Source organism: Panulirus ornatus, chromosome 36 (assembly GCF_036320965.1).
Source record: "Panulirus ornatus isolate Po-2019 chromosome 36, ASM3632096v1, whole genome shotgun sequence".
NCBI classification, from domain to species: domain Eukaryota; kingdom Metazoa; phylum Arthropoda; class Malacostraca; order Decapoda; family Palinuridae; genus Panulirus; species Panulirus ornatus.
In genome coordinates, this window is record NC_092259.1 from 3,925,532 (window position 1) to 3,942,887 (window position 17,356).

A 17,356-nucleotide genomic window follows, 5' to 3' on the forward strand; every position below is an offset into this window, starting at 1 on the left:
TGGAAAATTAGAAAAAAAAAAAAAAAAACGAGAGGGGAGGATTTCCAGCCACCCGCTCCCTCCCCTTTTAGTCGCCTTCTAGGACACGCAGGGAATACGTGGGAAGTATTCTTTCTCCCCTAACCCCAGGGATATATATATATATATATATATATATATTCCCTGCGTGTCGTAGAAGGCGACTAAAAGGGGAGGGAGCGGGGGGCTGGAAATCCTCCCCTCTCTCTTTTTTTTTTTTTTTAATTTTCCAAAAGAAGGAACAGAGGGGGCCAGGTGAGGATATTCCAAAAAAAGGCCCAGTCCTCTGTTCTTAACGCTACCTCGCTATCGCGGGAAATGGCGAATAGTATGAAAAAAAAAAAAAAATATATATTTTTTCAAACTATTCGCCATTTCCCGCATTAGCGAGGTAGCGTTAAGAACAGAGGACTGGGCCTTTGAGGGAATACCCTCACCTGGCCCAATTCTCTGTTCCTTCTTTTTGGGGGGGGGGGGGGAAAAAAAAAAAAAAAAAAACGAGAGGGGAGGATTTCCAGCCCCCGCTCCCTCCCCTTTTAGTCGCCTTCTACGACACGCAGGGCATACGTGGGAAGTACTCTTAATCCCCTATCCCCAGGGATAATATATATATATATATATATATATATATATATATATATATATATATATATATATATATATATTTTTTTTTTTTTTGCTTTGTCGCCGTCTCCCGCGTTTGCGAGGTAGCGCAAGGAAACAGACGAAAGAAATGGCCCAACCCACCCCCATACACATGTATATACATACGTCCACACACACAAATATACATACCTACACAGCTTTCCATGGTTTACCCCAGACGCTTCACATGCCTTGAATCAATCCACTGATAGCACGTCAACCCTGGTATACCACATCGCTCCAATTCACTCTATTCCTTGCCCTCCTTTCACCCTCCTGCATGTTCAGGCCCCGATCACACAAAATCTTTTTCACTCCATCTTTCCACCTCCAATTTGGTCTCCCTCTTCTCCTCGTTCCCTCCACCTCTTCCCTCTACAGTAGGGTTGAGGGTCAAGTCAATTGGGAGGTAAGTTTGAATGGAGAAAAACTGGAGGAAGTAAAGTGTTTTAGATATCTGGGAGTGGATCTGGCAGCGGATGGAACCATGGAAGCGGAAGTAGATCATAGGGTGGGGGAGGGGGCGAAAATCCTGGGAGCCTTGAAGAATGTGTGGAAGTCGAGAACATTATCTCGGAAAGCAAAAATGGGTATGTTTGAAGGAACAGTGGTTCCAACAATGTTGTATGGTTGCGAGGCGTGGGCTATGGATAGAGTTGTGCGCAGGAGGATGGATGTGCTGGAAATGAGATGTTTGAGGACAATGTGTGGTGTGAGGTGGTTTGATCGAGTAAGTAACGTAAAGGTAAGAGAGATGTGTGGAAATAAAAAGAGCGTGGTTGAGAGAGCAGAAGAGGGTGTTTTGAAATGGTTTGGGCACATGGAGAGAATGAGTGAGGAAAGATTGACCAAGAGGATATATGTGTCGGAGGTGGAGGGAACGAGGAGAAGTGGGAGACCAAATTGGAGGTGGAAAGATGGAGTGAAAAAGATTTTGTGTGATCGAGGCCTGAACATGCAGGAGGGTGAAAGGAGGGCAAGGAATAGAGTGAATTGGATCGATGTGGTATACCGAGGTTGACGTGCTGTCGGTGGATTGAATCAGGGCATATGAAGCGTCTGGGGTGAACCATGGAAAGCTGTGTAGGTATGTATATTTGCGTGTGTGGACGTATGTATATACATGTGTATGGGGGTGGGTTGGGCCATTTCTTTCGTCTGTTTCCTTGCGCTACCTCGCAAACGTGGGAGACAGCGGCAAAAAAAAAAAAAAATCTTCCCTAGCGCTACCTCATGCACATGAGGGGGGAGGGGGTTGTTATTTCATGTGTGGCGGGGAGGCGATGGGAATGAATAAAGGCAGACAGTATGAATTATGTACATGTGTATATATGTATATGTCTGTGTGTGTATATATATCTCCTTTTTTCTCATCGTGGTTACATCCACACACATTTAGACACCCCAATCTGAGCCTTTGAGGAGGATGAACACTCCCTGCATGACTCCTGTTTACCCTTTTAGAAAGTTAAAATACAAGGGGAGTGTTTCCAGCCCCCCACTCCCGTCCCCTTTAGTCGCCTTCTACAACACGTGAGGAATGCGTGGGAAGTATTCTTTCTCCCCTATCCCCAGGGACAGGGGATATGTGTGTATACGTTCAAATGTATAGGTATGTATATGTGCGTGTGTGGACGTTTATGTATATACATGCACATGTGGGTGGGGTGGGCCATTCTTTTGTCTGTTTCCTTGCACTACCTTGCTAACACGGGAGACAGCGACAAAGTATAATAAAAATAAATAAAATATGTATGTATATGAGTGGATGGGCCATTCTTTCTTTGTCTGTTTCCTGGTGCTACCTAACTGATGTGGGGAAACAGTGATCAGGTATAATATGTAAGAAATGACAGGGTAAGAGAGAGGTTTGGAGGTAACAAAAGTATTGCTGAAAGAGTTGAAGAGGGTGAAATGATATGGGCATATGGAAAGGATGAATGAAGAGACTGACCGAGATGATATATGTGAAAATAGTAAAGGAAACCCCAAGTGGGGATTTCCCTCAAAGGCTCAGTCCTCTGTTCCTAAAGCTACCTCGCTAACGCGGGAAATGGCGAATAGTATGAAAAGAAAAAAAAAAAAAAGTAAAGGAAACAAGGGGGAAGGGAGACAACAAGGATAAGATGGAAAGATGGAATGAATGATGATTTATCAAGAAGAGCATGCAAGAGGATGTCATGTAGAAAAAAAATTTAAATGTCCATTTGCACTTGGCTAATTTCGAATTCATTCTAACAGTTCAAGACATGCCTCATCTATTCAAGCAACTCATAAATAAAAATGCACAAATAAAAAGTGGGTTTCTTGATAGACTTAATATAAAACAAATCCTGAAAAGTGTTTACTTCCAATGGCAAAACACTGAAAAAACATACTGTGAGGTGGAATCTTCTCCAAAGATCAGGACAGCGCTCAGATCGATGGCCGTGATATCCACACAAATTGCATATTACAGAAGCAGTTGTGTCTTGGCAAAACCAATGGGTTAATCCACCACACTGAAAAGAATTGAACATTATTGTTTAAACCTCCATCATTCCAACTAGCTGAAAGTAAATTAAAGGTTTCAAATAAGCAAATATTCAAAAGTACATTCTTAACGGTCATCCAAGCACTAAACAGGAAATACATGCAAATAAGCAAAGCAAAATATATGAAACTCTCCTCATCAAAGTCAACAAGGGTAGCCTATCCTTCAAATATATTCATTTGCTGTATGACTCAACCAAATCATAATATAAGCCTATTTCTCTGGTTCTGTCTGCAACTTTAGAATATTTATTTATTATTTTTTTCATTATTATATATTTTGTCATTGTCTCCCTCGTTAGCAAGGTAGCGCAAGGAAACCCACCCACCCACATACACATGTATATACATACATGCCCACACACACATATATACATACATATACATACACAAATACATATATACACATGTACATATTCATACCCTCCCCTCCTTGTATTTTGACTTTCTAAAAGAGGAAACAGAAGAAGGAGTCACGCGGGGAGTGCTCATCCTCCTCAAAGGCTCAGATTGGGGTGTCTAAATGTGCGTGGATGTAACCAAGATGAGAAAAAAGGAGAGATAGGTAGTATGTTTGAGGAAAGGAACCTGGATGTTTTGGCTCTGAGTGAAACGAAGCTCAAGGGTAAAGGGGTAGAGTGGTTTGGGAATGTCTTGGGAGTAAAGTCAGGGGTTAATGAGAGGACAAGAGCAAGGGAAGGAGTAGCACTACTCCTGAAACAGGAGTTGTGGGAGTATGTGATAGCGTGTAAGAAAGTAAGTTCTAGATTGCTATGGGTAAAACTGAAAGTTGATGGAGAGAGATGGGTGATTATTGGTGCATATGCACCTGGGCATGAGAAGAAAGATCATGAGAGGGAAGTGTTTTGGGAGCAGCTGAATGAGTGTGTTAGTGGTTTTGATGCACAAGACCGGGTTATAGTGATGGGTGATTTGAATGCAAAGGTGAGTAATGTGGCAGTTGAGGGAATCATTGGTATACATGGGGTGTTCAGTGTTGTAAATGGAAATGGTGAAGAGCTTGTGGATTTGTGTGCTGAGAAAGGACTGGTGATTGGGAATACCTGGTTTAAAAAGCGAGATATACATAAGTATACGTATGTAAGTAGGAGAGATGGCCAAAGAGCGTTATTGGATTATGTGTTAATTGATAGGCACGTGAAAGAGAGACTTTTGGATGTTAATGTGCTGAGAGGTGCAGCTGGAGGGATGTCTGATCATTATCTTGTGGAGGCAAAGGTGAAGATTTGTAGGGGTTTTCAGAAAAGAAGAGAGAATGTTGGGGTGAAGAGAGTGGTGAGAGTAAGTGAGCTTGGGAAGGAGACTTGTGTGAGGAAGTACCAGGAGAGACTGAGTACAGAATGGAAAAAGGTGAGAGCAAAGGAGGTAAGGGGAGTGGGGAAGGAATGGGATGTATTTAGGGAAGCAGTGATGGCTTGTGCAAAAGATGCTTGTGGCATGAGAAGTGTGGGAGGTGGGTTGATTAGAAAGGGTAGCGAGTGGTGGGATGAAGAAGTAAGATTATTAGTGAAAGAGAAGAGAGAGGCATTTGGATGATTTTTGCAGGGAAAAAATGCAAATGAGTGGGAGATGTATAAAAGAAAGAGGCAGGAGGTCAAGAGAAAGGTGCAAGAGGTGAAAAAGAGGGCAAATGAGAGTTGGGGTGAGAGAGTATCATTAAATTTTAGGGAGAATAAAAAGATGTTTTGGAAGGAGGTAAATAAAGTGCGTAAGACAAGGGAGCAAATGGGAACTTCAGTGAAGGGGGCTAATGGGGAGGTGATAACAAGTAGTGGTGATGTGAGAAGGAGATGGAGTGAGTATTTTGAAGGTTTGTTGAATGTGTTTGATGATAGAGTGGCAGATATAGGGTGTTTTGGTCGAGGTGGGGTGCAAAGTGAGAGGGTTAGGGAAAATGATTTGGTAAACAGAGAAGAGGTACTAAAATCTTTGCAGAAGATGAAAGCTGGCAAGGCAGCAAGTTTGGATGGTATTGCAGTGGAATTTATTAAAAAAGGGGTGACTGTATTGTTGACTGGTTGGTAAGGTTAATGTATGTATGATTCATGGTAAGGTGCCTGAGGATTGGCAGAATGCTTGCATAGTGCCATTGTACAAAGGCAAAGGGGATAAGGGTGAATGCTCAAATTACAGAGGTATAAGTTTGCTGAGTATTCCTGGGAAATTATATGGGAGGGTATTGATTGAGAGGGTGAAGGCATGTACAGAGCATCAGATTGGGGAAGAGCAGTGTGGTTTCAGAAGTGGTAGAGGATGTGTGGATCAGGTGTATGCTTTGAAGAATGTATGTGAGAAATACTTAGAAAAGCAAATGGATTTGTATGTAGCATTTATGGATCTGGAGAAGGCATAAGATAGAGTTGATAGAGATGGTCTGTGGAAGGTATTAAGAATATATGGTGTGGGAGGCAAGTTGTTAGAAGCAGTGAAAAGTTTTAATCTAGGATGTAAGGCATGTGTACGTGTAGGAAGAGAGAAAAGTGATTGGTTCTCAGTGAATGTAGGTTTGCGGCAGGGGTGTGTGATGTCTCCATGGTTGTTTAATTTGTTTATGGATGGGGTTGTTAGGGAGGTGAATGCAAGAGTTTTGGAAAGAGGGGCAAGTATGCAGTCTGTTGTGGATGAGAGAGCTTGGGAAGTGAGTCAGTTGTTGTTCGCTGATGATACAGCGCTGGTGGCTGATTCATGTGAGAAACTGCAGAAGCTGGTGACTGAGTTTGGTAAAGTGTGTGAAAGAAGAAAGTTAAGAGTAAATGTAAACAAGAGCAAGGTTATTAGGTACAGTAGGGTTGAGGGTCAAGTCAATCGGGAGATAAGTTTGAATGGAGAGAAACTGGAGGAAGTGAAGTGTTTTAGATATCTGGGAGTGGATCTGGCAGCGGATGGAACCATGGAAGCGGAAGTGAATCATAGGGTGGGGGAGGGGGCGAAAATTCTGGGAGCCTTGAAGAATGTTTGGAAGTCGAGAACATTATCTCGGAAAGCAAAAATGGGTATGGTTGAAGGAATAGTGGTTCCAACAATGTTGTATGGTTGCGAGGCGTGGGCTATGGTTAGAGTTGTGCGCAGGAGGGTGGATGTGCTGGAAATGAGATGTTTAAGAACAATATGTGGTGTGAGGTGGTTTGATTGAGTCAGTAATGTAAGGGTGAGAGAGATGTGTGGAAATAAAAAGAGTATGGTTGAGAGAGCAGAAGAGGGTGTTTTGAAATGGTTTGGTGACATGGAGAGAATGAGTGAGGAAAGATTGACCAAGAGGATGTATGTGTCAGGGGTGGAGGGAACGAGGAGAAGTGGGAGACCAAATTGGAGGTGGAAAGATGGAGTGAAAAAGATTTTGAGTGGGGCCTGAACATGCAGGAGGGTGAAAGGCGTGCAAGGAATAGAGTGAATTGGAACGATGTGGTATATCGGGGTGGACGTGCTGTCAATGGATTGAACCAGGGCATGTGAAGCGTCTGGGGTAAACCATGGAAAGTTGTGTGGGGCCTGGATGTGGAAAGGGAGCTGTGGTTTCGGTGCATTATTACATGACAGCTAGAGACTGAGTGTGAACAAATGGGCCCTTTGTTGTCTTTTCCTAGCGCTACCCCGCACACATGAGGGGGGAGAGGGTTGTTATTCCAAGTGTTGACGAGGTGGCGATGGGAATAAATAAAGGCAGACTATGGATTATGTACATGTGTATATATGCATATGTCTGTGTGTGTGTATATATGTGTACATTGAGATGTATAGGTATGTATATTTGCGTGTGTGGACGTGTATGTATATACTTGTGTATGTGGGTGGGTTGGGCCATTTCTTTCGTCTGTTTCCTTGCGCTACCTCGCTAACGCGGGAGACAGCGACAAAGCAAAATAAATAAAATCTAAATATTTTATTATTATTATCATACTTTGTCGCTGTCTCCCGCGGTAGCGAGGTAGCGCAAGGAAACAGACGAAAGAATGGCCCAACCCACCCACATAAACATGTATATACATACACATCCACACACGCACATATAAATACCTGTACATCTCAACATATTTTTTTTTTTTTTTGCTTTGTCGCTGTCTCCCGCGTTTGCGAGGTAGCGCAAGGAAACAGACGAAAGAAATGGCCCAACCCAACCCCATACACATGTATATACATACGTCCACACACGCAAATATACATACCTACACAGCTTTCCATGGTTTACCCCAGACGCTTCACATGCCCTGATTCAATCCACTGACAGCACGTCAACCCCGGTATACCACATCGATCCAATTCACTCTATTCCTTGCCCTCCTTTCACTCTCCTGCATGTTCAAGCCCCGATCACACAAAATCTTTTTCACTCCATCTTTCCACCTCCAATTTGGTCTCCCACTTCTCCTCGTTCCCTCCACCTCCGACACATATATCCTCTTGGTCAATCTTTCCTCACTCATTCTCTCCATGTGCCCAAACTATTTCAAAACACCCTCTTCTGCTCTCTCAACCATGCTCTTTTTATTTCCACACATCTCTCTTACCCTTACGTTACTTACTCGATCAAACCACCTCACACCACACATTGTCCTCAAACATCTCATTTCCAGCACATCCATCCTCCTGCGCACAACTCTATCCATAGCCCACGCCTCGCAACCATACAACATTGTTGGAACCACTATTCCTTCAAACATACCCATTTTTGCTTTCCGAGATAATGTTCTCGACTTCCACACACTCTTCAAGGCTCCCAGGATTTTCGCCCCCTTCCCCACCCTATGATCCACTTCCGCTTCCATGGTTCCATCCGCTGCCAGATCCACTCCCAGATATCTAAAACACTTTACTTCCTCCAGACCCTGATCGCTCAAAATCTTTTTCACTCCATCCTTCCACCTCCTATTTGGTTTCCCACTTCTCCTCGTTCCCTCCACCTCTGACACAGATATCCTCTTTGTCAATCTTTCCTCACTCGTTCTCTCCATGTGACCAAACCATTTCAATACACCCTCTTCTGCGGCAAAAAAAAAAAAAAAAAAAAAAAAATCTCTTACCCTTTCATTACTTACTCGATCAAAGCACCTCACACCACATATTGTCCTCAAACATCTCATTTGCAACACATCCACCCTCCTCCACACAACCCTATCTATAGCCCACGCCTCGCAACCATATAACATTGTTGGAACCACTATTCCTTCAAACATACCCAGTTTTGCTTTCCGAGATGATGTTCTCGCCTTCCACATATTTTTCAACGCTCCCAGAAACTTCGCCCCCTCCCCCACCCTGTGACTCACTTCCGCTTCCATGGTTCCATCTGCTGCCAAATCCACTCCCAGATACCTAAAACATTTCACTTCCTCCAGTTTTTCTCCATTCAAACTTACCTCCCAATTGACTTGTCCCTCAATGCCACTGAACCTATTAACTTGCTCTTATTCACATTTACTCTTAGCTTTCTTCTTTCACACACTTTACCAAACTCAGCCACCAGCTTCTGCAGTTTCTCACCCAAATAAGCCACCAGCGCTGTATCGTCAGCGAACAACAACTGACTCACTCCACAAGCCCTTTCATCCACAACAGACTGCATACTTGCCCCTCTCTCCAAAACTCTTGTATTCACCTCCCTAACAACCCCATCCATAAACAAATTAAACAACCATGGAGACATCACACACCCCAACTGCAAACTGACATTCACTGGGAACCAATCACTTTCCTCTCTTCCTACTTGTACACATGCCTTACATCCTCCATAAAAACTTTTCACTGCTTCTAGCAACTTGCCTCCCACACCATATACTCTTAATACCTTCCATAGAGCACCTCTATCAATGGCCTTCTCCAGATCCTTAAATGCTACATACAAACCCATTTGTTTTTCTAAGTATTTCTCACATACATTCTTCAAAGCACACACCTGATCCACACATCCTTTACCACTTCTGAAACCACACTGCTCTTCCCCAATCTGATACTCTGTACATGCCTTCATCCTCTCACTCAATACCCTCCCATATAATTTCCCAGGAATACTCAACAAACTTATACCTCTGTAATTTCAACACTCACCTTTATCCCTTTTGCCTTTGTACAATGGCACTGTGCATGCATTCTGCCAATCCTCAGGCACTTTACCATGAGCCATACATACAATGAATATCCTCACCAACCAGTCAGCAACACAGTCACCCCCTTTTTCTTAATAAATTCCACTGCAGTACCATCCAAACCTGCTGCCTTACCAGCTTTCATGTCCAGCAAAGGTTTCACTACCTCTTCTTTGTTTACCAAACCATTCTCCCTGACCCTCTCACTTCGCACACCACCTCGACGAAAACACCCTAAATCTGCCACTCTAACACATTCAACATATCTTCAAAATGCTCACTCCATCTCCCTCTCACATCACCAATACTTGTTATTACCTCCCGATTAGCCCCCTTCACCGAAGTTCCCATTTGTTCTCTTGTTTTACGTACTTTATTTACCTCCTTCCAAAACATCTTTTTCACCTCTTGCCCCTTTCTCTTGACCTCCTGCCTCCTCCTTTTGTACATCTAGCAGTCATTTGCACTATTTCCCTTCAAAAATTGTCCAAATGCCTCTGTCTTCTCTTTCACTAATAATCTTACTTCTTCATCCCACCATTCGCTACCCTTTCTAATCTGCCCACCTCCCAAGCTTCTCATGCTACATGCATCTTTTGCGCAAGCCATCGCTGCTTCCCTAAATACATCCCATGCCTTCCCCCACTCCCCTTACGTCCTTTGCTCTCACCTTTTTCCATTCTTCACTCAGTCTCTCCTGGTACTTCCTCACACAATTCTTCTTCCCAAGCTCTCTTACTCTCACCACTCTCTTCATCCCAACATTTTCTCTTCTTTTCTGAAAACCTCTACATATCTTCACCTTCGCCTCTACAAGATAATGATCAGACATCCCTCCAGTTGCACCTCTCAGCACATTAACATCCAAAAGTCTCACTTTCATGTGCCTGTCAATTAATGCGTAATCCAGTAATGCTTTCTGGCCATCTCTCCTACTTACATATGTGTACTTATGTATATCTCTCTTTTTAAACCAGGTATTCCCAATCACCAGTCCTTTCTCAGCACACAAATCTACAAGCTCTTTACCATTTCCGTTTATAACACTGAGCACCCCATGTACACCAATTATTCCCTCAACTGCCACATTACTCACCTTTGCATTCAAATCACCCATACTATGACCCGGTCTCGTGCATCAAAACTACTAACACACTCACTCAGCTGCTCCCAAAACACTTGCCTCTCATGCCCAGGTGCATAGGCATCAATAATCACACATCTCTCTCCATCCACTTTCAGTTTTACCCATATCAATCTAGAGTTTACTTTCTTACTCTCTATCACATACTCCCACAACTCCTGTTTCAGGAGTAGTGCTTCTCCTTCCTTTGCTCTTGTCCTCTCACCAAGCCCTAACTTTACTCCCAAAACATTCCCAAACCACTCTTCCCTCTTACCCTTGAGCTTCGTTTCACTCAGAGCCAAAACATCCAGGTTCCTTTCCTTAAACATACTACCTATCTCTCCTTTTTTTCTTATCTTGGTTACATCCACCCACATTTAGACACCCCAATCTGAGCCTTCGAGGAGGATGAGCACTCCCTGCATGACTCCTTCTTCTGTTTCTTCTCCTGTTTCCCCTTTTAGAAAGTTAAAATACAAGGAGGGGAGGGTTTCTAGTCCCCCACCCCCATCCCCTTTAGTCGCCTTCTACAACATGTGGGGAATGCGTGGGAAGTATGACAGAATCTTCCTGAACATTGTAGGTGACCATATTTTCACTGTGAATTCTGAATGCCAGTTTCACTACAAAGCACAAATATTTAGTTTTATCATCTTGCACTAAAAGCTACAATTATGAGCACTGACTCTGTGAAATTAAGTAGGTAATATAATAATTAGAAACCATGAAACTCTGAAATTATCAAAGTTTGAATACATACTTTACTTATTAAGCATTTGTAAGAATAACATATGGAAAAATGCACTGAAGTGGTGGTCAGGGAGGTGAATGCAAGAGTTTTGGAGAGAGGATCAAGTATGCAGTCTGTTGTGGATGAGAGAGCTTGGGAAGTGAGTCAGTTGTTGTTCACTGATGATACAATGCTGGTGGCTGATTCAGTTGAGAAACTGCAGAAGCTGGTGAATGAGTTTGGTAAAGTGTGTGAAAGAAAAAAGTTGAGAGAAAATGTGAATAAGAGCAAGGTTATTAGGTTCAGTAGGGTTGAGGGACAAGTTAATTGGGAGTTAAGTTTGAATGGAGAAAAACTGGAGGAATTGAACTGTTGTAGATATCTGGGTGTGGATTTGGCAGCAGATGGAACTATGGAAGCAGAAGTGAGTCACAGGGTGGGGGAGGGGGCAATGGTTCTGGGAGTGTTGAAGAATATGTGGAAGACAAGAATGTTATCTCGGAGAGCAAAAATGGGTATGTTGGAAGGAATAGTGGTTCCAACAATGTTTGTGTGGAGGAGGGTGGATGTGTTGGAAATGAAATGTTTGAGGAGAACATGTCGTGTGAGGGGTTTGATCGAGTAAGTCATGAAAGGGTAAGAGAGATGTGTGGTAATAAAAAGAGTGTGGTTGAGAGAGCTGAAAAGGGTGTGTTTAAGTGGTTTGGTCACATAGAGTGAATGAGTGAGGAAAGATTGACAAACAGGATATATGTGTCAGAGGTAGAGGGATCGAGGAGAATTGGAAGACCAAATTGGAGGTGGAAGGATAGAGTGAAAAAGATTTTGAGCCTGAACATACAGAAGGGTGAAAGGCGTGCACGGAATGGAGTTAATTGGAACACTGTACTATACTGGGGTCGACATGCTGTAAATGGATTGAACCAGGACATGTGAAGCATCTAAGGTAAATCATGGAAAGGTCTGTGGGGCCTGGATGTGGATAGGGAGCTGTGGTTTTGGTGCATTACACATGTGGCCTTTTTTTGTCTGTTTTCCTGGTGCTACCTTGCTGAAGCATGGGGTAGCAATGGTGTTTCCCATGGGGTGGGGTAGCGACAGGAATGGATGAAGGCAAGCAAGTATGAATATGTATATGTGTATGTATGTATATGTCTGTTTATGTATATATGTTGATATCTGCATGTGTGGGCATTTATGCATATTGTATATGAATGGATGGGCCATTCTTTGTTTACTGTTAATTACTTGATACCTACAATATCCTCTGAAAAGATTATTGGGTCAAGCTAAGCTGTAAAACCTCATCCTAAATATGGGAGGAATAGGCCTGGGTGAGTCATAACTAACCAAAACAAACCCAATTTCCTTTTAGTTGAGCCACATTCACATGCAGTGACTCTCCCATGGCTCTTGGAGGCCACATTCTAAAAGCCTTCATAACTAACACAACTGATTAGTCTGATACACTCTTCAAATACTTATGCAGGTCTTCTTAACCCTTAAACAGCAGTAATGATTGATATATCTACATGAGTACCACTTAAAAAAGATTAAAAACATTTTTAGTGTTGGCATAGTTCAAAGCTGCCCGATATGTGGAAGGGTGATGTGTGTGACACATCCAGCGACACCTGATAGGAGAGACAGACATGATGTTTCTTTCAACTTGGTTTCATGCTCAACTCTTATTGCATGCACAGGCACAGAACTGGTAGTGAAAAATATGAATACAATTAGAAATATTACACTGCAAACACTCAAAAAGCGTGATTAGGTGGTATGATTAAGAGAGTGACCAGTACATGGGGGGAGGATACTGGAAGTGTGTTTTCCTTAAGAACAATTCTAATGCTTTCCCAATTATCTGTTAATATCTGTTACCAAATTTCTCTCTCATCCAAGGATTACATAAACAAAATTTGGTGCAGCTGTGATGTAATTTCTAATACATAAAGAAAGGCCAAGGCCAAGTCAAAGAGGGTGGTGGCAGTGAAAGGGCAATGACTGTACTCCCAGTGGTACAGCCTTACCAAAGGTGACTTTTCACAAGTGGTGTAGACTCTTGCAAGCAGAGCCCAGCAACACCACTTCTATCCAACCAAGTACATATGCACTAACAATCATCCACTTTTCATTGATTTCATTCTAACCCACATTAATCTTGAACTCCCTTATATTCAATAACAGTTCCCCCTTCATCACAAGTGCCACCTAGTTTTCCACTTACTTACTCGATCAAACCACCTCACACCACATACTGTCCTCAAACATTTTATTTCCAATAGATCCACCCTCCTCTGCACAACCCTATCTATAGCCCGTGCCTCGCAACCATAAAACATTGTTGGAACCACTATTCCTTCAAACATACCCATATTTGCTTTCCAAGATAACGTTCTCGTCTCCCACATATTCTTCGAAGCTCCCCCCCCCCCTAATCCACCGTGACTCACTTCCACTTCCATGGTTCCATCTGCTGCTAAGTCCACTCCCAGATATCTAAAACACTTCAATTCCTCCAGTATTTCTCCATTCAAACTTACCTCCTAATTAACTTGTCCCTCAACCCTACTGAACCTAATAACCTTGCTCTTATTCACATTTACTCTCGGCTTTCTTCTTTCACACACTTTACCAAACTTAGTCACCAACTTCTGCAGTTTCTCAACCGAATCAGTCACCAGCGCTGTATCATCCGCGGACTACAACTGACTCACTTCCCAAGCCCTCTCATCCACAACAGACTGCATACTTGCCCCTCTCCAAAACTCCTGAATTCACCTCCCTTACCTCCCCATCCATAAGAAAAAAAAACAACCACACACCCCTGCTGCAAACTGACATTCACTGAGAACCAATCACTTTCCTCTCTTCCTACTCGTGTCTACATCCTTGGTAGAATCTTTTCACTGCTTCTAGCAACTTACCTCACACCATATACTCTTAAATCCTAGCACAAAGCATTTCTATCAACTCTATCATATGCATTCTCCAGAACCAGAAATGCTGCATACAAATCCATCTGTTTTTCTAAGTATTTCTCACATACATTCTTCAAAGCCAACACCTGATCCACACATCCTCTACCACTTCTGACACCACACTGCTCTTCAACAATCTGATGCTCTGTACATGCCTTTACCCTCTCAATCAATACCCTCCCATATAATGTTCCAGTGATACTCAACAAACTTATGCCTCTGTAATTTGAATGCTCACCTTTATCCCCTTTGTACAATGACACTAGGCATGCATTCCACCAATCCTCAGGCACTTCACCGTGATCCATACATACATCAACTATCCTTACCAATCAACAACACAGTGACCTCCTTTTTTAATAAATTCCACTGGAATACCATCCAAACCCACTGCCTTGCTGGCTTTCATCTTCCACAAAGCTTTCACTACCTCTTCTCTGTTTACCAAACCATTCTCCCTGACCCTCTCACTTCACACACTACCCCGACCAAAGCACCCTATATCTGCCACTCTATCATCAAACACATTCAACAAACCTTTAAAATACTCACTCCATCTCCTCACTTCATCACTACTTGTTATTAATTCCCCATTTCCCCCTTCACCGATGTTCTCATTTGTTCTCGTCTTATGCACTTTATTTACCTCCTTCCAAAACATTTTTCATTCTCCCTAAAATTTAATGATACTCTCTCACCCCAACTCTTATTTGCCCTCTTTTTCACCCCTTGCACCTTTCTCTTGACCTCCTGCCACTTTCTTTTATACATCTTTAATTTGGTCTCCCGCTTCTCCTTGTCCCTTCACCTCTGATACATATATCCTCTTTGTCAATCTTTCCTTACTCATTCTCTCTATATGTCCAAACCATTTCAACACTCCCTCTTCTGCTTTCTCAACCACACACTTTTATTACCACATTTCCCTCTTACCCTTTCATTACTTACTTGATCAAACCACCTCACACCACATATTGTCCTCAAACATTTCATTTGCAACACATCCACTCTCCTCTGCACAACCCTATCTATAGCCCATGCCTTGCAAACATATAACATTGTTGGAACCACTATTCCCTCAAACATACCCATTTTTGCTCTCTCAGATAACGTTCTCGCCTTCAATACATTCTTCAATGCTCCCAGAACCTTCACCCCCTTCCCCACCCTGTGACTCACTTCCACTTCCATGGTTCCATCCACTGCAAAGTCCATTCCCATATATCTAAAACACTTCACTTCCTCATGGTTCCATCTGCTGCTAAGTCCACTCCCATATATCTAAAACACTTCACTTCCTCCAGTTTTTCTCCATTCAGTCTTACCACCAAATTAACTTGCCCCTCAATCCTACTGAACCTAATAACCTTGCTCTTATTCACATTTACTCTCAACTTTCTTCTTTCACACTTTACCAAACTCAGTCACCAACCTCTGCCACTTTACCAAACTCAGTCACCAACCTCTGCAGTTTCTCACCCATATCAGCCACCAGTGCTGTATCATCAGTGAACAACAACTGACTCACTTCCCAAGCCCTTTCATCCACAACAGACTTCATACTTGCCCCTCTCTCCAAAACTCTTGCATTCACCTCCCTAACCACTCTATCCATAAACAAATTAAACAACCATGGAGACATCACGCACCCCTGCTGCAAATCGACATTCACTGGGAACCAATCACTCCTCTCTTCCTACTCGTACACATGCATTACATCCTTGGTAAAATCTTTTTACTGCTTCTAGCAATTTTCCTCCCCTCCATATACTCTTATAACTTCCGCAAAGCATCTCTATCAACCCAATCATATGCCTTCTCCAGATCCATAAATGCTACATACAAATCCATCTGTTTTTCTAAGTATTTCTCACATACGTTCTTCAAAGCAAACACCTGATCCACACATCCTCTACCACTTCTGAAACCACACTGCTCTTCCCCAATCTGATGCTCTGGACATGACTTCACCCTCTCAGTCAATATCCTCCAATATAATTTCCCAGGACTACTCAACAAACTTATGCCTCTGTAATTTGAGTGCTCACCTTTATCCCCTTTGCCTTTGTACAATGGCACTATGCATGCATTACGCTAAGCCTGAGGCACTTTTCCATGATCCATACATAAACTGAATATCCTTACCAACCAATCAACAACACAGTAACCCCCTCTTTTAATAAATTCCACAACAATACCATCCAACCCAACCACCTTGCTGGCTTTCATCTTCCACAAAGCTTTCACTGCCTCTTCTCTGTTTACCAAACCATTCTCCCTGACCCTCTTACTTCACACACCACCTCTACCAAAACACCCTATATCTGCCACTCCATCAAACATTCAACAGAGCTTCAAAATACTCACTCCATCTCCTCATTTCATCATACTTCTTTTTACCTCCGCATTATCCCCCTTCACCGAAGTTCCCACTGGTTCTCTTGTCTTACACATGTTATTTACCTCCTTCCAAAACATCTTTTGATTCTCCCTAAAATTCAATGATACTCTCTCACCCCAACTCTGCCCTCTTTTTCACCTCTTTCACCTTTCCCTTGACCTCCTGCTGCTTTCTTTTATACATCTCCCAGACATTTGTACTACTTCCCTGCAAAAATTGTCCTCTTTCCCTAACAACCTTACTTCTTCATCCCACCACTCACTACCCTTTCTAATCTGCCCACCCCCACCTTTCTCATGCCACATGCATCTTTTGCACATGCTATCACTGCTTCCCTAAATACATCCCATTCCTCCTCCACTCCCCTCACATCATTTGCTCTCACCTTTGGCCATATTACACTCAATCTCTCCTGGTACTTCCTAACACAAGTCTCCTTTCCAAGCTTACTTACTCTCACCACTCTCGTCCTCAACATTCTCTCCAATTTCTGAAAACCTCTGCAAATCTTCACCTTCGCCTCCATAAGATAGTGATGAGACATCCCTCCAGCTGCCCCTCAGAACATTTATATCCAAAAGTCTCTATTTCACACGCCAATCAATTAACACGTAATCCAATATCGCCCTTTGACCATCTCTCCTACTCACATATGCATACTTATCTACATCTCTCTTTTTAAACCAGGTATTCCCAATCACCAGTCCTTTTTCACCACACAAATCCACAAGCTCTTCATCATTTCCATTTACAACACTGAACACCCCATGTACACCAAGTATACCCTCAACTGCCACATTACTCACCATCACATTCAAA

The 17,356-nt window shown here is 42.7% G+C and overlaps 1 protein-coding gene across 2 annotated transcripts in view; it reads right to left on the minus strand.

The window, feature by feature from the left end:
• LOC139760262 (uncharacterized) overlaps window positions 1–17,356 on the minus strand; it is a 56,227-nt gene that overhangs the window by 27,487 nt on the left and 11,384 nt on the right. For both annotated transcript variants that reach the window (XM_071683201.1, XM_071683200.1), the window contains exon 4: window positions 3,042–3,164. In XM_071683201.1, coding sequence (XP_071539302.1) covers window positions 3,042–3,164 — 123 coding nt within the window. The remainder of the gene's footprint in view (window positions 1–3,041; window positions 3,165–17,356) is intronic.